We start from the raw sequence: 22,591 nt of genomic DNA on the forward strand, positions 1-22,591 counted from the left end.
TATTTAAAAAAAAAACAACTTTCTATTGATTGTCAATTTTATATCATGCACCTCAATCCCACTCATTTCCCTGTCCCTTCATATCAGCCCTCTGCCCTTGCAACCTCTCCCCAAAGGAAAATAATTTTAAAACTCTCACTGAAGCTGTGGTGTGTCCCGGTATGTCACCCTTTTGCCCAAACAGGTTTACCTGCAAATGTTCATTGCAGTGAGTCACTGGTCTGGTTTGAAGCCTCTGACCTCAAAGGGACTCCTCTTAGGTACCCTCTTGTTCACCTGTGTCATAGAGATCTTACACCTTTGAATCTATAGGACCACCCCTTTCATGTGCTCCAGCGGTTCATAGACGGAGTAAATGCTGGGGTGAGCACACTGAAAGGCCTGGGTGGAAGCTGAGTTTGTCAGCTTGCCGGCTCTCCTGCACCAGCACTGCCAGGGCCAGGTCTCTTGCGTTGCTCATGCAACAGGTGGAGCCATCTCTCTGGCTTGCAACAGCCAGACCAGATCTCCCTCACTGAAACGCCATATGAGCCAGCTAGCCTGCACCAGCGCTAGGTCTCCAGCATTGTCCCAGTGAAGGGAGGGGGCCAGCTCAGCTCTGTGCCACCTTCAGACATAAAGATGGCCTCTGGCAGCAGTCTAGACCAGGAACATTCCACATGGCCTTTGGTGGTAACATGGGCCATGAACATTGACACAGACCCCTGCTGCTGCAGGTTCATGAACCCAGACATGGCTCTCAGCAGCAGCCTGGGCTGGGACATGACTGTGGCCTCAGGTGGCAGCACAGCCTCCTTACACCAGGCTGTTCTTCTCCACCCTCACCTGTCTTCATAGTTCTCACACTGTTGTGCTTCTCTTTGTCTCCCAGGTCTCCACTTGCACACCACAGTGGCACCTGTCCTCCTCTGATGTCTCTGTCTGCCCAGGCCTCTGGGTCAGTATTTGATTCTTAAATGTTTAGTGGAAACAGTCAAAATTTCTTTCTTTCTTTCTTTCTTTCTTTCTTTCTTTCTTTCTTTCTTTCTTTCTTTCTTTCTCTCTTTCTCTCTTTCTCTCTTTCTCTCTTTCTCTCTCTCTCTCTCTCTCTTTCTCTCTTTCTCTCTTTCTCTCTTTCTCTCTTTCATTCTCTCTCTCTTTCTTTTTTCTTTTTCTTTCCTTTTTTTCTTTCTTTCTTTCTTTCTTTCTTTTTTTTTTTTTTTTTTTAGTTTTTCGAGACAGGGTTTCTCTGTGTAGCCCTGGCTGTCCTGGAACTCACTTTGTAGTCCAGGCTGGCCTCGAACTCAGAAATCCGCCTGCCTCTGCCTCCCGAGTGCTGGGATTAAAGGCGTGTGCCACCACTGCCCGGCTCAAAATTTCTTTTTATGTGTATGAATGTTTTTCCTTGTATTGCTTGTGTGCACCACAGCTGTGCCTAGTGCGTGCTGAGGCTGGAAGAGGGCATTGGATCCCTTGGGGCTAGAGTTACAGAAGGCCACCACCCATGAGCCACCACGTGGGTGCTGGGAAACAAATCCAGGACCTCTGCAAAAGCAGCAAGCGCTCTGATCTGCCAGGCCATCTCCCAGCCAGAGGTTGATTTCTTTAATGGAGATATTTAACATTGTTTTGTGCATGAAATTTGGTAGCATCCATAAACTATTTCATCACAAATGTTTAAATTATAGGAAAAATAGTTCCCAATAGTCCTTAATTACCTTTTAACCGTTATAGACTCATCAGTACAGTCCTGTCTTTCCTAATACTTATACCATCTTCCTTACATTGTTCAGTTTCTCATTGTTACTGCCACCCTCCCACCAAAACAGCCAGTGTGCCTCCTTAATTGTTCTGTTTGGTTTGCCAGCAGCCCATGCTGTATAGTCTTACTGGCTCCACTTCCTAAGCATCACGCGTGCTCCTGTGCATCACTGTAACCTGTCCCCTCCTGCCGAGCATCACTTGTGCCCTGGCTCCTGAGTGTCAAGTGTGATTCACAGTGCTCTGGCTCCACCTCCTGAGTGTCACCTGTGAGCCACTGAGCCCAGCTCTGTTGCTGGTTCTTATTCTGCTCTTTATTATGTCCTTCCTTCAACCTCTTTTAGGTCTAAGTCACTCCCTTTTCTTGGAGTTTAAATTTCCATCACTGAATTGAGATATTCTTTTCCTATATGAACAATTATATTCAAGTCAGAAGAAAACCTAAAATGTTCCAGAATCCCAAAATTAAAACCAAATAATAATTTTAACCAATTTCCGTAGATTTCTATTGTTGCTTCCCACGGTTATGGTTTCTTCTGCAGCGTTTCTGGTGCGAAGTAAAACATGTGAGGTTAAAACATTTCAAAGGACACAGAGAATACTGAGGAACTGTACTAGTCAGGATGGGCTGGCTCTACTGGGTCATCCCTGAACCCCAGTGGCTTAATGCAGCAAAGATTTGCTCATACCATGCGTCAATTCTGCCTCCTCAATGTCTGTGCTCAAGCCACTCAGGGACCCGTGTTGACAGAGCAGCCATCGTCAAGTGTATCCTATAGCATGTGTTGTAGGGAAGAGAACACCGAAGAGCATCTCCACATGGTAACCTAACAGCAGGAGTCAAGGATCTAGTATTAGTGTGTGTGTGTGTGTGTGTGTGTGTGTGTGTGTGTGTGTGTGTGTTCATACATAAGGTGTCTAATGTGTATGTATGTGTGGGAGGATATGTATATGTAGGTGTGTTTGTGGTGATTGTGTGTATGTATATGGGATGTATATGTGCATGTATGGTGTGTGTGTGTATGTACACATGTGTGTATTGTAGGGTAATCTGAGGAAATGATATTGGTATCAACGAGCAATGTGGGCTATTGAAAGACTAAATAAAATGGGTAATTTTCGTTGTGTGTATTTCTGGAATTTCAGTTTTGTACCTTATCAGTTATTTATAACAAGTTTCAAACACTATTTGTCTATCGTACAAGGACTTCATCTTACAAGGGTTTCCAAAACAAACAGCATGTTTTGGAAGACAGGTTGTCTTAACCAACAGCTAACGTCAGTCTCCCACAGGTAATAGCAGAGACAGAATTCCTCACATTTGGATTGTGCCTGTGTTGAAAGGCTCTTTCATGTATAGCTAGGGCCCCTTCATCTCCACTTGTGATTTGGGCCATAATTATGTGCTGCTATATGTTTAGAATTGATCTTAGGACTAAAGCTATGTGCAGTCTTGACAAGGCTTAGTATCATGTTCTGTAGTATTATTTAATCAACTCCAGTGCAGGGTTGCTTCACACCTCAATGGTTTTTGTTCCTAAGTGAAAGGCACACACAGCCTTTATATTTAATATGCCTTAAGCAGCACACTAGCTGGGCGACTGCCTAGCCTCCATGCTGCTAGAGTCTCAAGGCCAGGAACCCTAAACCCTGCCTCTCTCTCCTCCCCAGCTATTGGCTGCTGGCATCTTTATCTATCAAGCAGAACCAACTTGGGGCAGGCTCCCAGAAGCTATGGGCAGACCCTCTCCTGCAAACTAATTTGGGGGACACAAATTAGCATTAGAATACTGGCAGCTCCATTGTTCTTCACAGGCTCTTTCCATGACAAACAGTGGTCCTACTGACTCATTTCCTGCACTTGAAGTTACCCCTTTTACTCTCTAAGTCTTAATGAATGTACAGAAAAGTTTCCAGAAGCTTTGTGGTAGGTGTTATATCTAGGCAGAGTAAATGCAGATAAAAGTTTAGCTGTCTGATAATAAGCTAGACAGCAAAGTACCTGTGAAACACTGTAAATTTGCTCAATTTCTTGTGTTTGGGGAAATACAGTGATTTTTACTTAAAATATTATTTAGCACACAAGTATCAGGGGATTAAACCAAATAGAACTACAGGTTTAGACACTGGGAAGGTGTTTCCAACTCTTCATCGTCTCCGGTGGTGGACTGTCATTAGCACAGTCCTCCTCGATGCTTCTCAGAGAATCTGAGATGGTAAGTCGTTGGGTTGGCTCTGGTCCCAAAGGCTTGTTTTCTTTGCAGGGACGCATACGTAGGTGCTGTTTTCTTTTCTTTTCTTTTTTTTAAATTTTTTTATTAGGTATTTTCCTCAATTACATTTCCAATGCTATCCCCAAAGTCCCCCATACCCACCCCCGACTCCCCTACCCACCCACTCCCCCTTTTTGGCCCTGGCGTTCCCCTGTACTGGGGCATATAAAGTTTGCAAGTCCAGTGGGTCTCTCTTTCCAGCTGTTTTCTAAATGGCAACCCTCGCTTCCTTTCACAGAGGTCACACACTCGTCTTGGTGTAGTAAAGCGACACTCGAGGATCTGACAGTGATGCCACTGAAGGCTGTAAAATGAAAATAAGCTCAAGTCAAGAGAGAGTAAGTATAACTAGCCGTTAAGACAAAGATGGCCAGTGTGGTGGCGCACACCTTTAATCACAGCACTCAGGAGTCAGAGGCAGCTGAATCTCTGAGTTCTGGGACAACCAGGGCTACATGGTGAGACCCTGTCTCAAAAATAACAACAAGATATAGATAAGAAAGCACAGAACGGGTCTGTCCATGCTCCCACGTTGGACCAGATCTCAAAGCAAATGTCAAAGAGATGAGTGTCTATAAAGGCCTTTCATGGTGTGCTGTTGCACCTGAGACACATGGATACAGCTAAGGATATTATTATTATTATTATTATTATTATTATTATTATTATTATCATTATTATTATTATCATTTACATGTCTGAATCTCTGCAGATCTGGACAGGTAGATTATGATTTCACCTCGGCTGGGAGCCTATTTAAAGGAGAATATATTGGAATTTTGAATACTTATCGTGGATTGTGGGAGAAGGGGCTACATATATAAAGTCCTCTAAGAAATGTCTCATCTTAGAAGTCCTGATTTCTATAGCCATATTCAGGAACCACTATAAGATGACCCCAAATCTCATTTCTTGTATGGTCTCTCTAACTGCTCTTCCTGCCTCCAGTTGCGTATCTTCCCTGGGTCTGCATGTTCTTCCCGTTGTATGATTCTTCCACTTAAAGTCTGCTTTGGCTCGTCTCCTTCCATCCCCTTTCCAAGCAAGTTCTCTGTGAACCAATCCTTTCTTCATCTTTCTGACCCGCTGGGAAACACCAGGTCCTCCAAATATTAGCCTGCTCTTTCTGGCCTTCCTGCTGCTTTCCCATGTGAGGGAGGAGCCAAATGGCACTGGGGGTTGGGGGCACACCTTCAGGGCTGCTTCTTAGCTTTGCTAATTCCATTCTGGATAGATGAGACGATGGAAGCAATGGAATCGTTGAAGACCAAGCATGGCATTCATTCTCTTGCTTCTTTTACTCCAGATGTATACTTTAAAAGCTGGATTTAAAAATAAAACAAAACGCTAGTTTTCATTTATTTTGGGAGGGGCCATAGCCTATGTATGGAGGTCAGAGGACATCCAGAAAGTCAGTTTTCTCTTGCCACCACACAGGATTGTAGGTTCCACTCAGGTCATCAAGTGTCAGCAGACACCTTTATCTACTGAACCATCTCAGTAGCCCTGGGTTTTTATGATTGACTTTTAGTGTGTTTGTATACACGTGAGCATAGCTGCCTATAGGAACCAGTCTTCAAGAGTATGTGAGCCTTACCCCTGAGCCAGTCCCAGGCCCAGGATTGTTATAAACATGAACCCTCAGGATTTTCCTCCCTCACCTCCATTTTAACCGACATTGGCATGTTCAAGTGCCAATTTGTCTCTTGGTCCAAGGAAGGCTTTGTGTGCTCTGTCCTTCCGTGCCAGCTTCCTTATCCAGACCACCACCCATTAGGCGTGTACTGACAGTCAGGTGGCAGCTACATCTCTTTATCAGATCTTTAATGGAACTTTTCCAGAGAGGATCAAGTTAAACTCAAATGAGCATAGGAAGAAAAAAATCTTGAGTGAGGGAAAGTACTTGCTCTCCTTGTTTCTTTTATACCTATAGCTAGAAAATGCTCTTATTTTATCACAATTTTTAACCTGTTATGTGTTATGGCACAACAGCCTGATGGCCCTGGGGACAAACGATCCACAATGAGCAAACTGACAGCCTCCTCACAGTGGCTTCTTTGCCCTTGGTCTCTTCATTAATCACTTTAAGTTATTTGATCATCAGGCAGCTAAGTTGCCATTTTTCTTTGTGGTTTACAAAAGACAGAAACACTACTAGTGCTAACTACCATATCATTTTATGAATATGTAATTTCATATGAATTGAATAATGTATCAGTTATTGTTGTATTTTCTTTGAGAATTACATCCAATGCATTTGATCTTTCCGCTTCCCATCTCCCTATTCATGCAACTTCACATGTGCTTCCTCTTTCCCTCCCCCCACCCCCACTCCCTGCTCTTATTCAAAATTAAAACAAAGACAAAGAACCATTGACTCAGTTGGTGTTGGCCAACTAGTTCTGGGCATGGGTCTTGCCCAGAAGAACTACTGTCAGCGTATCAGGTATCATTCCACTAAAGAAAATGGACGTTCCCTCTCCTGGCACCAATACAGTGCCGGCAGCTCCTCAACTGGAGCTGAGCCTTGGTGGCCACCTTCCCTCCTCCATCCTAGAATTTAGTGTGCATTGAGTTTGTGCAGGGCTTGTCCATGTCATCACAAGCTGTGAGCTGGTTTGTGCATCTGGCCTGTGGTGTCTGGGAAAGTGTTTCCTTGAAGTCATTCACTACCTCTGGCTGATGAAATCTTTCTGTGCCATCTGCCACATGGATATCTGAGCCTTGAAAGGAAGGATAAGATACAAATATCCCATTTAGGAATGGGAATTCATCTATCATTCTCTGCATGTTGCCAGTTGTGGGTCTGTATGTAAGAAGTGTTTCAGATGAGTATTGAGAGATACACTGATCTATAGGTATTGCAATAAGTCACTAGGTGTAGTTTTATTTCTATAGTCATTTAGTGGAATAATACATGGTTTTCCCCTAGGGCCCATGACCTATCTAGCCACAGGTTCTGGACCTCATTGATGATATCAGGTATGGGTTCCATCTTGTGGAGCAGGGCTTAAGTCCAATCAATAAGTTATTAGCTACTTCTGTAACATTTGTGTTACTATTGCCAGGCAGGAAAGTTGTTATGTAGCTCACAGAATTCATAGCTGGATGAGACAAATCTTATATTAAACCATCCTTGCATCTCTGGAATGAGGCCAGCTTGATCATGATGGATAATATTTTTGATGTATTCTTGGATTCTGTTTGCAAGTATTTTGTTAAGATCTTGCATTGATGTTCATAAGAAATACTGGACTTTAATTTTCTGCTGTTGTTGGTCTTTGTCTGGTTAGGATATCAAAGTAAAAACAGCTTCATAATAAGATCTTGGCACTATTCTGTTTCTGTTTTATGAAATAATCTGAGGAATACTGGTATTTTCTTTGAGGATTTGGTAAAATCCCAAACTGAATCTATCTGGCCTGGACTTGTTGTAGTTAAAAGAGATTTTTAATTACTGCTTCTATCATTAGATGTTATGGATCTATTTCAATTTTAACTTTGATAGGTTATATACATACAGAATTCATCCATTTCTTTTAGGTTTTCAACCTGGTGTAATATAGATTTTGAAAGCATGTACTTGTGATTCTGTGAGTTTCCTCAGTGTTGGTTGTGATGGCTCTTTTCTCATTTCTTACATATTTTGGATCTTCTTTTGGTTAAGTTGGCTAAAGATTTGTCAGCTCTGTTAATTTTTTGAAAGAGCTTATCTTTTCATTGATTCTGTGTAATATTTTTTGTTTCTATTTCATTAATTCCTGCTCTGAGTTTATTTCTTTCTGTTTATTCTTTTTGAGTGTTGTTTGTTCTTATATTTCTAAAGCTTTCAAGCATGCCACTAGGTTATTAATATGAGAGCTCTGGAAGCCTGGCTAGGACTTTTATGAAGACCAGGCTACCTTGAACTCAAGAGCTCCACTTACCTGTGACTCCTGGGAGCTGGGATTCCATACACCTATCACTATGCCTGTATGTTGCACAACATCATACCTTGCAATTCACTTAAAATATTGTTAAAATTTATCATTAATGTGTGAAAAATTTCAACAAGCATAGAAAAATTGCTTTTCACTAGGAAACGAAATCTTCCTATGTGCAGCAGCTTTTTACATTAGTTTTGTATAAGGGATCAAACCCAGGCAGTGAGCCTATGAGGCAGTTCACTACCACTGGGCTGCCACCTGCTAGTCTAACCATCTGAGTGTTGACGTTTCCTTACATTTGTTATTTTTAGGACTTGGTTGTTCTTGCTGGTGTGTGTGTGTGTGTGTGTGTGTGTGTGTGTGTGTGTGTGTGTGTGGTGTTTGGTGTATATGTTGTATGGCATTTCCAGGGGATGGGATGCCAAGAATCAAACCCAGGAAGGGTTTGCATATGCAAGGCAATGAGCTATATATCTCCCAATCTTTTTTTTCTCGAAAGGCTGTCTCTGGACTCTCCTTCCTTCCTTGATGTCTTCCTCTGACCTCGTCCTCACTTGCCAGTGCACTTGATACTGAGGCCTCAGCTCTTGCCCCTTTGCTCTCATATTTAGGTGAGTCCTGTTCTGTCCTGAATTCTCTCTCCAGGCGCCGTGTGTAAACAAGCATATCCCAGAGAGAAAGCCTGCTCTGTCCCTTTTCACGGGCTCCCATAGTCACAACCCAGTGGTGGTTGGTTTGTTTGGTTTGTTGTTTGGTTGGTTTGGTTTTTGGTTTTTGGTTTTTTTGAGCTTCGGAGAACGCTTGGTAGAAAATGTGAAAATGGCTATTCAAAATGGCCCCTAAACATAATCCTGAAATTCACCTTTAAATTTCAAAACCTAAATTTCCAACCACCCAGTTGGAAACCTAAAAGAAATGGTTGAATGTCTGTATGTACACAACCTATCAAAGTTAAAATTGAAATCGTTCCGTAACATCTAATGAGACAGAAGCAGTAATTAAAAATCTCTTAGCTAGCTGGGCGTGATGACGCACGTCTTTAATCCCAGCACTCGGGAGGCAGAGGCAGGCAGATTTCTGAGTTCAAGGCCAGCCTGGTCTACAGAGTGAGTTCCAGGATAGCCAGGGCTATACAGAGAAACCCTGTCTTGAAAAATACCAGAAAAAAAACCTCTTAGCTAAATTTGAAGTATTTTGTCAAAAGAATAATTTAAAAAAAAAAAAGGTTGTCTGAAGCAATTGGTAATTGCCCTGAGCATCACTATCCAGCCTGCTTCTTCTTCTAATGTGTTTTGGCTGAAGTAAATACAAATATCTCTTGTATAAGTTGTTCAAAAAACATAGTTTGGTATAGAATTTATACTTTTAAGTAATATTTCAATGTAAAGATGTCAGGGTTCTGGACTGTTTGGGGCTCAAAATCTGATCACGTTTGATCTTGTTCTCTATTCAGTGTTAAGAGAAGAAAGATCACCTCCAAATGCTGACACCATTGCATACACTAGCAAGATTTTGCTGAAAGGACCCAGATATAGCTGTCTCTTGTGAGACTATGCCGGGGCCTAGCAAACACAGAAGTGGATGCTCACAGTCAGCTATTGGATGGATCACAGGGCCCCCAATGGAGGAGCTAGAGAAAGTACCCAAGGAGCTAAAGGGATCTTCAACCCTATAGGTGGAACAACATTATGAACTAACCAGTACCCCGGAGCTCTTGACTCTAGCTGCATATGTATCAAAAGATGGCCTAGTCGGCCATCACTGGAAAGAGAGGCCCATTGGACTTGCAAACTTTATATGCCCCAGTACAGGGGAACGCCAGGGCCAAAAAGGGGGAGTGGGTAGGTAGGGGAGTGGGGGTGGGTGGGTATGGGGGACTTTGGGTATAGCATTGGAAATGTAAATGAGAAAAATACCTAATTTAAAAAAAGGAAAGAAAGATCATATTATCCATGTATCTGTCTGTCAACTAGGAATGCTTCCCTCCACCTTTAAGTCATGATTTGGGCAAGTGGAGAAGCACGCCAAGTTCTAAAGTAGAGGCACCACAATACCACCACCGCTTTTCTTCTTTTTACAGGGAAAAAACCAAAGTGAAGCTGTTTCTTCTCCTGTGTACTCGTCAGACTGCCTTGAAATTTAACTAAAAATATGACAGCTCTTTCTTCAAAGAACTGCTCTCTTCAATACCAGCTCCATCAGTCTCCGCAGCTCCTGGAGGCCTCCTGTCTGTTGTTCTTGATCATCCTGGGGAAAGTGTTATTAAACATCCTCCTTCTAAGAGTGAGAAGGGGAGACGCCCGCTGGACTTTGATGGAGTACTTCTGCTTCTCACTCGCACTTGTCGATCTCCTGCTGTTGGTAAACATTTCCATCCTGACCTACTTCAGGGACTTTGTAGTTCTAGGTATTAGGTTTACCAGATACCACATCTGTCTGCTCACACAAATTATTTCCTTCACTTATGGCTTCTTGCATTACCCAGTCTGCTCACTGGCTTGTATAGACTACTGGTGTAATCTGTCCAGAGCCAGCAAGCAGTCATCTAGGTGGCAGAAATTACTTTATTTCTTGACAGTCATTTTAACTTGGATCTCAGTCCTTGCTTACGTTTTGGTTGACCCGGCCATCTCAGTCAGCCTAAAGGCACACAGGGGCTATGTGTACCAGTGCCCCGCCTATGTCAGCACTCAGAGTCACTGGCTCTCACTGTCTATGCTGATGGTTTTATTTGTGGCTTTTCTGATTTCATGGCAGGAAGTTGTTGCCTTGCTTCAGGCTATGAGGATAGCATCCTATAAGAGCAAGGCCGCCCTCTACTTTCCTTTCCCACTCCACTGCGGTTACGCCCTGAGCTGCAGAGAAGCACTCTTGCCCAGGCTCATCGTGTGCTTTCTTGGGACCTGGTTTCCCTTTGTAGCACTTCAGGTCCTCATCCTCTCCCTCAGAGTTCAGATCCCGGCGTACATAGAAATGAACGTCCCCTGGCTGTACTTTGTCAACAGTTTCCTCATCGCTGCAGTTTATTGGTTTAACTGCCACAAGCTTGATTTAAGAGACAGCTCGTTACCTGTGGATCCTTTCATCAACTGGAAATGCTGCTTTGTTCCAGTCCATAGACTTAAGCAAGTGGAGAGGCCCATGTCCATAGTCATCTGTTAGCATGCTGCTGTGCTGGGAGGAACTTCAGAAGCACCAAGATCAGTCTCACAAGGACAGAGGTGGCTCGGGACAGGAACTGAAGCTCGAGTCCCCCTTTCCAGCACAGCGTCCGTGGGGCAGATGCCAAGTAGTGCTGAGGATACATTAGCACAGCAGAATGTTTATGCCTGCTCGACAACATTGTGGAATATTTGGTATTAATCCAAATGCAAAGTAAACACATTAACATGTGTCCAGCTTGATGTTTTACTCCAAAAAAACTACTGGGTGCAAAATGTTATATAAATTTGAGATTCTATTTGCCAACTTTAAGATCTGAGCTTAAGTATTTTATAAACTTTAGAGCAAAAATAAAAGACTTAACAGGATTTGGTATAAATAAAATATATTGGGAGATTAGCTCATTTTATTTGTTTTTTGTTTTTTTTGTTTTTTTTTTTTTGGTTTTTTTTTTTTTTTTTTTTTTTTTTTTTTTTTTTGGTTTTTCGATACACGGTTTCTCTGTGTAGCCCTGGCTGTCCTGGAACTCACTCTGTAGACCAGGCTGGCCCCGAACTCAGAAATCCGCCTGCCTCTGCCTCCCAAGTGCTGGGATTAATGGCGTGTGCCACCAGGTAAAGTATTTTACTACAAGTATTCGTGCAGAGTTTCAGCTGTTCAACCGCTGGAGGTGGGAACAATGAAGGCTCTGGCCATGGCAAGCCAATTGCTTGTTCAGTTATAGCAGACGGTTACCAGGCCATAATCATGGTAGTAACATGAGATTAAGGGCTGGATTATCCTGTCTTGTATGGATAACCCTAACATTGTATAGATGCCAGTGGCACCTTCCCCAGAAGTGGCAATCAAAAATGTCTCCACATATTCCCAACACTCCTCTGGGCACAACTCCTAACCACACTCCCCAGTTAAAACAAAACAAAACAAAACAAAACAAACAAACAAAAAAGCCTGAGCAAAGCTCTGTAAGCCAGACTAATCTGAACATGCTTTATGAATTAAACTACATAGCTATCTTGGCTGCTATTTACAAATGCTAACACGTGTTTCAAGAACCACCACTAGCATTCCTAAAATTAGTAGCTTCTAGGCTGAAGCTGTCACTTATTGGTGGACTGCTTACTAGCATGCACAAAGCCCTAGCAGCACGGAAACTGAGTGCAATAAATAGCATATGTCTATAATCCTGTACTTGGCAGGTGTAAGCAAGAAAATCAGAAACTCAAAGTTACCATTGGTTACCTTGAGGTCAGCCTGGGCTACATGAGATCATCCAGTCCTTCCTCCCCCAGGATGACTTACCTTTTAACATCACAACTCACACGTATCCATTTATGTATGTGCTTATGTGTAACAGAAGTTTACAGTTTTAAAAAGTAGTTGTTACCTACCAAGTTCGTGACCTGCCACGGAGCAGCAGTGTGGCAATGGCAGGTCTGTGTGCCTGGCACTGTGGACACATTTGCATGTGGTGACTCTGCTGGGTTCTGCTCACATCCCTTGTAGATAAAGATGCAGGAAGCATCAAGGTGAAGCAGCCTACCCCAACTCACACAACCCTGGCATCGGAGCCCTGCTCTTTCCACTCTGCTACACCATTGGCTTTTTGTAATTGTTTTTTACTTACACCGCACAGTGTCAATGAACATCTTAAGGAATTGAGGTCCCATTTCCTTGAGCATACAGGTCTTCCGGGTAGCACCAGCCCTAGAGAGACAAGTTGGCCATGTTGCTGGATAATCAGAAATTCTCTGAGTGAGCTGCAAGCACAGGGTAAGCATTCCTGGTCTTAAATGCTTTTGGATAAGGGATAATCAGTATTGTCTGAAAAGGTAGGCCTCAGACATTCAGATGACACGTAATGACAGAAACCTAACCCGAGCCATTCTAAGGAAAAGGGTCCTGGGACAACAAAATAAACTAGGTAAACTAAACCAGGAGACTTTCTGGGGTGTTAAGTGTCATTTGCTAATACAGAGGGCATTCTGGCTGCCAACAAGCCAGGCTTTTAGAATCTCAATTTAAAGCTCCTACCTTTAGATACAAAACCTAGGAAATGATTGGCCTGATTTGAGTCATAGGCTCTATGGCCAGTGTTGCTGCAAGGAGACACTGGAAGGGAGGGAGCTTAATCTTTAGGCTGCGAGGTACAGTATTTAAAATGTTTAAAAAATTGGGTCTTAATTTTTACAAAGGAATAAAAAATTATATTGTTCTGTTTTTAAAATGCAAATAGAGATACAACCATACTGAAAGCCGACACAGCTGATTTGTGAGGCTGCGCTGACAGCATAGCGCAGCAGACCAACCCTCGGTTGCAGTGAGCAATGGTATGTGCTTGTGCAGTTCAGATGTCTGTCTGGAGCCGGCCCTTTTAATTCACTGGTGTACAATTCCTTCTCCACAGTTTTCTGCCTTCCAAATGGCCATAACATGAGAATAAAACATACTTAGCTATACTGAACTTAATATACTCTTTGTAGATTAGATCGCAAGAAATGTATAGTCAGTCCAGCCCTCCATTAAGGTCTTTATTAGCTTTCCCTGTCTCTCAAAAGCTTAAAGAAATAAAAATTCAATAACCAGTCAGGCTTTTATTTGTAAAGAACTGAAGTTACAACTGGTCTACAATATATTATTGTAATATAAACAACATAAATAAAAGATCCTGTAGGCCCACCACTAGCCGTCCGCCCAGACCCACTCGAAGCCGTGTTACAATACTCTATGTGAAAGTGTGCAGGTAACAAAGGTGCAATCCAAGCAAGGGTAAGCAGCAGAGGATAAGGTGCTTCCGTTAGCAGTTAACGTCGCCAGCAGACATCGATGCTCCTTGAACTTCACTGACTAGACACACAGAGGAAGTCTAAAGTTCACACACATGCTACTTAATATGAAAGTGCTTTCTCTTTTCTTAAAAAAATACAGCAAATGAACACTTTTTACACAGATAATGGTGTGCTCTTACAATGCAAAATTAACTTCATTCTCAGGTTATACACTGTAAAACTGTAGCTATGGACGCCAGGCTAGGAACTCTATGCTAAGGGTGCTAGAACTATATCATTTCCTGTGAGGAGGTCTCTAATACAACATCCAATGTAAGACACAGCTATTATAACCCTAACATTTGCTTTCTCTAAGATTAGAACATGTTTTCTTTCCCCCTTGGTGATGCTTTTTTCCTTGATGAATCATGTTTTGAGTTTTTTTTTTTTTTTAAATTATAAAACTTTGACTTTAGAACAATGGTCAGAACCAAAAGCAAGATTTCTAAAAATGTGCTTAAAATATTAAAAAACAGATAATCCCAACAACCTGCCTTTGTGAAACAAATTTTAAGTGCCATTCGCAAAGCATTCTCACCAAATTCAAGAGGCTTGAAGTCAGCAGCCTCCCTCCCCTGCCTCCCTGTGCATGGCTGTCTGTAATGTACAACCCTCATTTCTAGCATAATCCCTGCACTTTCCAACAATTTCTGAATTTTGATTTTTAATCCCCTACTGTACAAACCAAGACCCATCTCTGAATGAGGTTATTGGCAGTCAATTCCATCAATGTGGGAATCATACACAAAAATTACACCCTGTATTCTCAGCTGAACTCTTAAGGTCTAAGAATACAGACACAAGAACAGCATTTATGCAACAGAGATCTAAACAACACAGGATATTTTACAACTTAGGTATATTTCAAAAACTTAAAAAACACCTTAAAAGTAACCAGAATCATGAGACAAATTACAAAGATCAGATTAGTGGGCTATTTAGATTATTATAACTTACAAAAACCTTAATTTGAAAGCATCTATTATATATTGTAATTTAACACTTTATTTGGGCATTTCCCCGCTTTAAAAACCTATAGCTATGATACATAAAGTTTTTAAAATATATTTTTATATCTTTATAGAGAATGTGAGTAGCAACTGATGTTAGTTAGCATTTAAAACAAGAATTACAACCTGATTCACAGAGCCCCAGAGTGACACCGGAATTCACACCATTAAAAGTGACTTTGACCCCATCTTCACTCACTCCTTAAATACTTGCTAGCACAAGCAGGATCTGCTTTCTGGTGGTGGTGGTGGTGGTGGTGGCTTTCGAGGCAGGGTTTCTCTGTGTAGCCTGACTGTCCTGGAACTTGCTCTGTAGACCAGGCTGGCCTTGGACTCACAGAGATCTGCCTGCTTCTGTGTCCCAAGGCTGGGATTAAAGGTGTGAGCCACCACCCAACTAGGAACTGCCTTCTGTCACCAGTTCTGCATTTTCAAGCTGCAGTGCAGACCCTGTCTTTGAGAAGTGGCTGTCTCTAACACACTACAATAGAGTCAGCACTGTGGAGAAAGCAGCCGTAGCAACCTGTTCTCTGCCTCGTTTCAGATGATTCTGTTTTGGAAAACTCTTCCACTATCAATACTGGATATAAACTTTTGCAACTAAAAATGCACAATGATTTCACATTGACTTCTTGCATCCTGCCACAGACAGACCACGTAAAGGGACTGTCCTGACAGTGCCTGTCACAAGAGTTTCACAGCCGGTCAGGGCAAGCAGTCTTACTGTTGTCAACAGTCAAGGAGATGGCCCACAGGTGGGAACAATGTGAGTGGTGGTGCGGTTTAGCACTTGGATGTTATTAAACCCCCACTCCCAGAGAGCAGGGCGTTACTGGTTAATTGCCATTCATTCCTGGCTGTGCGGACATAGATGCTGAAGCAGCACTGAGTTTGTTTGGGAAGACTTTACTTGTTATTTTCTTGGTCATATATTGCACACAGAAGCCAAGTGCTCAGATAGTTTACAAATGAAGGAGCAAGTGCATGGGTGCTGATATTCACTTGCCAGTCGGTCAGCCCCGTGGGAATCCCAATTGTGTAGCTTAGGATTGTAACTTTAAAGCTCGGGGAGGGTGTTCCTTTAAAAATGATTTAAGCAAACAACAACAACAACAACAAAACCAGCCTATTTGGCAGTGCAGGTATCACACTACGTTGAAATGAGATAAAAAGCCAAATAGCTGCCCATCGAGTCCCAGGGCTGCCGGCCATCTGGAGTAACACCAGGTCTCCCAGCCTCTCTGTTCCCTCTCCACTCAGCACAGTAATGCAGCAGCAAGTGTGTTTATCTCTCACTCCTGAAGAAAAGTTGTAATTTGCTCACTTTTAATACTACCAAAACATTTAACACAAGCATTATGTATAAGGATTTAAACACTGTACATATTTAGTTTAGTTGAGGCAAGATTTAAAAAGTCCCCTCAGTGGGTTCATGTTTTCCTCAATGATGTTCTAATCTCCACTACTCGTTCACCACTGTCAGAGAAAGGTCCACAAAACACTGATGTATTCCATTAAGCCAAAAAGCAATAGATACTATGAATATCTAAGATGATGACTGAAACTAAGTTAGACATTATAAAGGACTTAACTACATCCCTCTTACATTTCATTAAAACCATGCCATGCTAGCATAATGATGTTTTAGATTTATACTGATTTTTTAAATTAAAATTCATTCATTACATACTACTTTAAATTTTCTCGTCCTATAGATTTATGCCCAATATCAGGAATATCATAGACAGCAGTAGGTTTACACTTGAAAAGCTTCAGAAAGACCTCTGCCTAAAATATAGTTATATAGAAGCTCGTTTTGTGCCTAACACCATATTCAAATTGTATTTTTAAATAAAATAAAAGGTCCACAAGTTATCAAAGGAGAAAGAAAATAAAGCCCTTGTGGAAATAATTTCCCTTAGGTATGGCACTCGCCAGAGTGTGTGCAAATGAGACTCTGCTGTAGAGAAGCTGTGCGTGTCAACAGAGGGCGGGGCCTCCTAAGGTTTTTCTCTAGAACATGATGGTAATAATTGTAGATAAACTCATATCTTGTAACTTTCAAAAAGAAAAGTTTTCTCTTAGTATAATGTCAAGTAGACTTAACTCTAAAACTGCATATACAACTGATAAGACTTAACTCTAAATAAATAGACTTAACTCTAAAACTGCATATACAACTGCTAACCATTTCAGGCCACTTTTTAAAATGTCAATATCATTTTCAACATTTTTAATTGGAAAACAGCTTTTATTTCAACTATAAACTATATGGTAATGCATTTTAAAATCTAACACCAGAAATATCTTCCCAGAGAATTCCTTAAGGGCTTGGTTCAATGAGTTCAATTTGTTAAATTTGAATAACAAAACACATTTACTCTTCCTAATACTTATTTGTACTCAGCTAAACTCAAAACCCAGCTTTGATATGAAACAAAACGCTCTGAATGGAGTGACATATCAGTACTGAAGCCTGGAGTTGGAACAGTTCATGTCACGGGTCATTCTGCTTTACGCCAAGAAAATAAGTGGGCTTGGGCTTACTGGAGTCCACCAGTCAGCAACTGTCCTGCAGTGCCTTCCTTCCCTTTATGACTGGCTGCAAAACTGAGCCAACTGTCATATCTGACTGGATATGCCTCTGTAGTCTGGCCACTCGATCATAACAAACTCCTACATTTTGACAGATTCTCTCCCTCTGATTATCATCTTCAAAAATCCAGGATTACTCAACTTGGGTACCAGTGGTACTATTAATATCAACACTCCTCAGAGCAGGGACAGGTGATAAAGAGAAATACCTAATTTGATTTTAACCAAATCTTGACAAGTTAAAACCATAGGGGCTAGGTTTGGCATGGTGGCACAGATATTAAGTTCTAGCACTTGAGAGAAGGTCAGAGGACCACAATTCCAGGTTAGTCTAGGCAAACAAGAAAAAAAATACAGTATGCAATCTCAGGTGGCGTGTGAGGCCCTGACTCAGTCCCTAGCACCAACAAACAAAACAACTAACAACACACCTTGTCCCGCTATCCATCACCAAGGATATCTAGCTACTAAGGACCATCATCATGCTAAACGTCTTCATTCAGGTCGCAATATCATCTTCCTATCTGTCGCTTACTCCCCTTTCCACTCCCCTTCTCAAATAACCTTCAAGGAATAAGTCACACAGACATATGGTACACAAGAAACTAGGAAATGATTGCATAGATGGATAAGACTTTGATTGAAATACAACTGGTGAAGTTATAAAGGCCCGCCCTAGTACAACAGCCTGAAGCTCTCCAAGCCAGGATGCAACCCAACCCCATGTAAAAAACTAAGAAAGTCTGTGTACTTTATTGGAGGTGGGGTTGGAGGTGGGGTTGGAGGTAGATGGGACTCAGTGCAGGAAAGGAGGTGAGGCCATCACATGCTGAAAGTACCAGTCAGCAGCAAGTGTTGCTGGCATTCCCCAAGTCTTCAAACTACAACACTTAGTCAGCCTCTCTAGCTGAGAACATGTCTGAAGTGCTTTTAGAGTATTCCCAGTCAGAGATTTCATATACTGGACACAGGTGCTGAGACACACAACCTAACAAGCTTGTGAGAAAATGAGTCCTCTGAAAGATTTCAATCCAAGATTTGTGTTTATAAATAGATGCACTTAATATATGAAGACTGACTGTGAATAGTTACTCAAAGGCATGGTAACAATACAGTCTCACACACCAGTCTTCCAACACAAGAAACAAAGAGGAAAGCAGCACAGAAACACAGAAAGTCAGGTTGCCCTGATTAATGAACTGAGCAGAGGAAGAGGCCCCGTCTGCTCTGCCACACTCTAGCTGCTTTACCAACACGCTCTCCTCTTGTTCTGGCATCTCTACTCCCAGGTAGTGACTCTGCCCATCCATTAGTCACTGTCACGGAAGGTGTCAGGTGCGAAGGCAGCATTCCCTGCTTTGCTGATAAAGCTGTGTCACTGTGCCTTACATGTGTGTATGCAAAGCGTCTAAGTTTAAAGTAACTTTTACAAGCCAGCTGTTTATTTTCCTAAGAACACAGAACTTAAAACAAATAACATGTGAAAAGTGTGTCCCACAGTGGTTGAAGGGTTTCAAGTCAGGCAAGGCAAACTCAGAAAGCAACAATAGGAAGAAACCATGTTCCCTTCCTGTCTTTTTCTTTTTTTCCTCTAAGAAAGTTCTTAAGTGCTTAGTAATAAGAAAGGAAATGAAACTAGCGTTCTTCCTGTCCATGTCACATTGAACAGCCTAATACTCAGGAGATAGAGAGAAACACAGAGTGTGTCCCCATTTAATGTAATTGAAGCTTTCAAATTAGCACAATTAAAAATTACCTAGAAAGAAGTACCTACAGCAATGGGAGAACTACCAAACACCAAATGAGCCACTTCTAAATAAAATAACCCACTTGTAAAAAAAAAAGTGTATTTGCTAGTTAAATTTAAGTGCAGACAACAGAAGATCTGGGCTACTTCTAAGACGAAGGACAAGAAGGCATCCTCCAAGAGAAACCCTTCGTGTAAACTGTGTAGGGGTGCTTATGGACAGTGCTAGGCACAGGGGTTTCTCATAAGCACACGATGGGCTGGTTTTAGTACAAGTGCAGAGTTAATGCCTTAAAGGCTAGATGTAAGTATTTGTAGGAGGGAAGCATTATTGCTGGAGGTCTATTCTGGACAATCCCATATTCACTGTGGATTACTAACTACACCATAGTTTTCATTCCAGAGGAAATGTGCCTTGTGCCTCCTTCATTATGGCAGGCAGTCCTTAGTGCTGCATAGCCAGCCTCTGTTGGAGACAGGAACGTCCGTGACAACTCTGCCATGATGACTCAGTACTAATATATGCAGGTGACTGTAGAATACCTGCCTTCCTTGAAATGTGAATAACCAAATGTGACACAAAGAAATAGGGAACGTAGCCTATACTACTGTAGTCTGAAACAGGAGCCTCAGCTACTTACACATTCTGAGTCTACACAGGACTACTAGTGAACAGCTCTTAAAACTACTACAGCAATAATCTCACAAAGCATACATTCAAACAAGAGGCATCTAAAGATTAAAAAAATTATCCACTATATTTCTGTATAAAAATAACCAACATTTTCTAATGTACACAAAGCCAAAAGATAAATTTATCTGTGATGTCTTTGTGACATCTTTTAGTCTTCTACTAACTCAACCCAATCTCTGAAAAGCGCCATAAAGATGACTGAGCTCAGACTCTGCTGTCTTTTCCATCTGTGCCAAGGCTATGCACATGTCCCTTCATTTGTTCAGAGTTCTCAAACATGTAGCAAAAAGATAGAGAAAGCAAACAATGTCAGCAAATCTTTTGATGCCCAGCACTACAAAGATTTCAGAGCATCCACAGAAAAATTTGGCTTAGTGTCCTAACAGAAAACTGTTGAATAAAAACTTCTGATTAAGAGAAATCACTTTAAATACTTCGTGGGAAGAATCCACAGCCTTAGTAAGGGAGAAAGAACTGCATTCTAGCCAGACTCAGCAGGGTTGCTTCAAGGAAGGGATTCCACCTCCACTGCCACTGGGCTGCTGAAAGAGGCTCCGAGGCATGGCTGCATCAAGCACCATCATCGGTGCACAGAACAGAGTCAGGAAGAGGTGACAATGGGCCAGGGCCACACCAGAGTCACATGGTCTGTGAGTTAGCCTGGTTTTATAGCCCAGGTTTATGGATTTCCTTTCCTTTCTAGTATACGGTAAAACCAAAACCTGCTTCTGCAGAACTCTGGTGCCACTGGCTAACCCTTCACTGCACATCGCCCTCCTCACAGCCATCACTTAAGTATGCCTCTCTGCTCAGCCAGGCTGCCCACTGTGCTCACTGGCACCACTGGCATCCATAATACATCGTTCCTGGTGACAGAGGGGCATCCTATGTACTGTAGGGTAGTCAGCAACATCTCCACTGGCTGTCACACCTCAGTTCCTATAACCACCCTCACAAAACTCAAGCCCAAGCCATGGCAACCAGAATGTGTCTAGATATTGCCAATTGTCCCCTGGAGGACAAGTTCTCCACTGAGAACTATTGCTCTTAATGTACAAACCAGGAGGAAAATTGTCAGTCATGCCAACCTGGGTAAAGGCTAGACTAGAGACTCTTGAGAACTTCAAAAATACTGTTTATGCTAAAACACAATCCCTTTTCACAGCCAAAGCATTTGTCTGGAAGATACGCTTTTTAAAACAGACTGGCATTTCATTGCATTCAGTTCTGTCAATGGGCTCCTAAATTATCCTATATCTCTATGACAACATTTAGAAAACTAACTGGGTAGGAAAACGTATAAGAAAAGAGAATTAAAGGAGGGGGAGTGTAAATCAATAATTATTTTTAAAAGGTTTTTTTATATTAATGATAAACATTACCTTTAAAAAATTATCTAGTATAACATGTTTCTTTGAAAAATATGGGCCTCTGTAACAAGTCTTTCAGTGTAGCATGTAAGTGGTAAAATTAATGTCACCGATGTTCACTAATTATGAAAATGTATGATGAGTTAGGACATCTGAAGAGAAACGTCGGCACTGGCCGTGGCGGTCCCAGTGCACTCGGCCTTCCTCCATCAGTCTGATATTCTCAGGAGAGAATCCCAGCGAGGCTTTACCTTCACCTTGTGAGAGGAATGGGCTGAGAAGCACAAAGCCTCGCTCCTGTTAAGAGTCCTTCAGAGAGTTGATGCGTGCACAAATCTTCAGGGCTGGGCCCAGCTTCATGTTCATTGCACTCATGAGATGGTCTTCTTTTAGCAAGAGCAGGGCCTGCCCATCAATCTCTTGTGCCCTGAACTCATCTGCAACGTCCTGGCAGCCTGGAATTCCATGAGAAGACAGAGTTACACACAATTAGAGTTCTGTTGTCACTGGGTGTGAGAGCTCACAACAGAGGCTGAGAAGCCAATGTGCTACAAGGCCTGGAGCTCACCCTTGAAGAAGTCAAAAAACCATTACACAAGAGGAATCAGGCAACATATCCTATTTCTCATGCAAAAGAACTGCATTGCTAGGTTTTACACCTCATGGACTCATCTTTGCATAACATAGTTCCACATACAGGGAGAGAGGAATAAAATGTTTTGCTATAAATAATAATCTGGAAATATTTTCTCAAACTTCAGATTAAGCTTTCATTCCCACTATACCTTTTCTGAATTTGCATGCCTCATGTATATCTAACAGTACTTTCACTGTTCCCCCAGGATTGCTGTATTAACATGTTATAATGTTGCTGACATACATCATGCTGCTCAACTTATAACATCAACTTCAAAGTTTAATATCACTAGACTTCTATTTTTCATTTCTATTTTCTAACAATCTGTATAGCCCAGGGTGGTCTTAAACGTATTATCCTGATTTCCCGATACATGCTAGGATTACAGGAAAGTACCATAATACACACACACACACGCACACGCACATACACACACACTCTTTTAAATGGAGCTGGGAACGGAACCCAGAGCTCTAGGGATGGCTGGCAAGTGCTCTCCTCCTGAACACTTCAGCACATCTCTGGCTCTCCTCAGCTGACTTTTGGAAAGAAAACAAGCTGTCACTGGAATTACAAAGCTGCAGGGTAGTCTCCTGCCAGGGACCGGCG

The 22,591-nt window shown here is 42.0% G+C and overlaps 2 protein-coding genes across 28 annotated transcripts in view; one reads left to right on the forward strand and one right to left on the reverse strand.

Moving 5' to 3' along the window:
* Gpr160 (G protein-coupled receptor 160) overlaps positions 1 to 11,504 on the forward strand; it is a 41,436-nt gene extending 29,932 nt beyond the window's left edge. For 4 of the 14 annotated variants that reach the window (NM_001286994.1, NM_001134385.2, NM_027965.2 and 1 more), the window contains exons 3-4: positions 4,252 to 4,351; positions 10,020 to 11,504. In NM_001286994.1, the coding sequence (NP_001273923.1) occupies positions 10,091 to 11,101 (1,011 nt within the window). In that variant the 5' untranslated portion in view covers positions 4,252 to 4,351; positions 10,020 to 10,090 and the 3' untranslated portion in view covers positions 11,102 to 11,504. Of the gene's footprint in view, positions 1 to 4,251; positions 4,352 to 8,438; positions 8,551 to 10,019 lie in introns of all 14 variants that reach the window. The other 10 variants (XM_030252832.1, XM_030252830.1, XM_030252831.1 and 7 more) reach the window with 5 other exon arrangements.
* Positions 11,505 to 13,604: 2,100 nt separating this feature from the next.
* Positions 13,605 to 22,591, reverse strand: part of Phc3 (polyhomeotic 3) — a 70,185-nt gene continuing 61,198 nt past the window's right edge. For 6 of the 14 annotated variants that reach the window (XR_389590.1, XR_003954324.1, XR_001783690.1 and 3 more), the window contains one exon: positions 13,619 to 21,800. Coding sequence is in view for 10 of the 14 variants with exons in the window: in XM_006535470.1 (XP_006535533.1) it covers positions 21,646 to 21,800 (155 nt within the window). In the remaining 4 variants the exon portion in view is untranslated. Of the gene's footprint in view, positions 21,801 to 22,591 lie in introns of all 14 variants that reach the window. The other 8 variants (NM_001165956.1, NM_001165954.1, NM_001165955.1 and 5 more) reach the window with 2 other exon arrangements.

The sequence above is a fragment of the Mus musculus genome, chromosome 3 (assembly GCF_000001635.26).
Source record: "Mus musculus strain C57BL/6J chromosome 3, GRCm38.p6 C57BL/6J".
Classification (NCBI taxonomy): domain Eukaryota; kingdom Metazoa; phylum Chordata; class Mammalia; order Rodentia; family Muridae; genus Mus; species Mus musculus.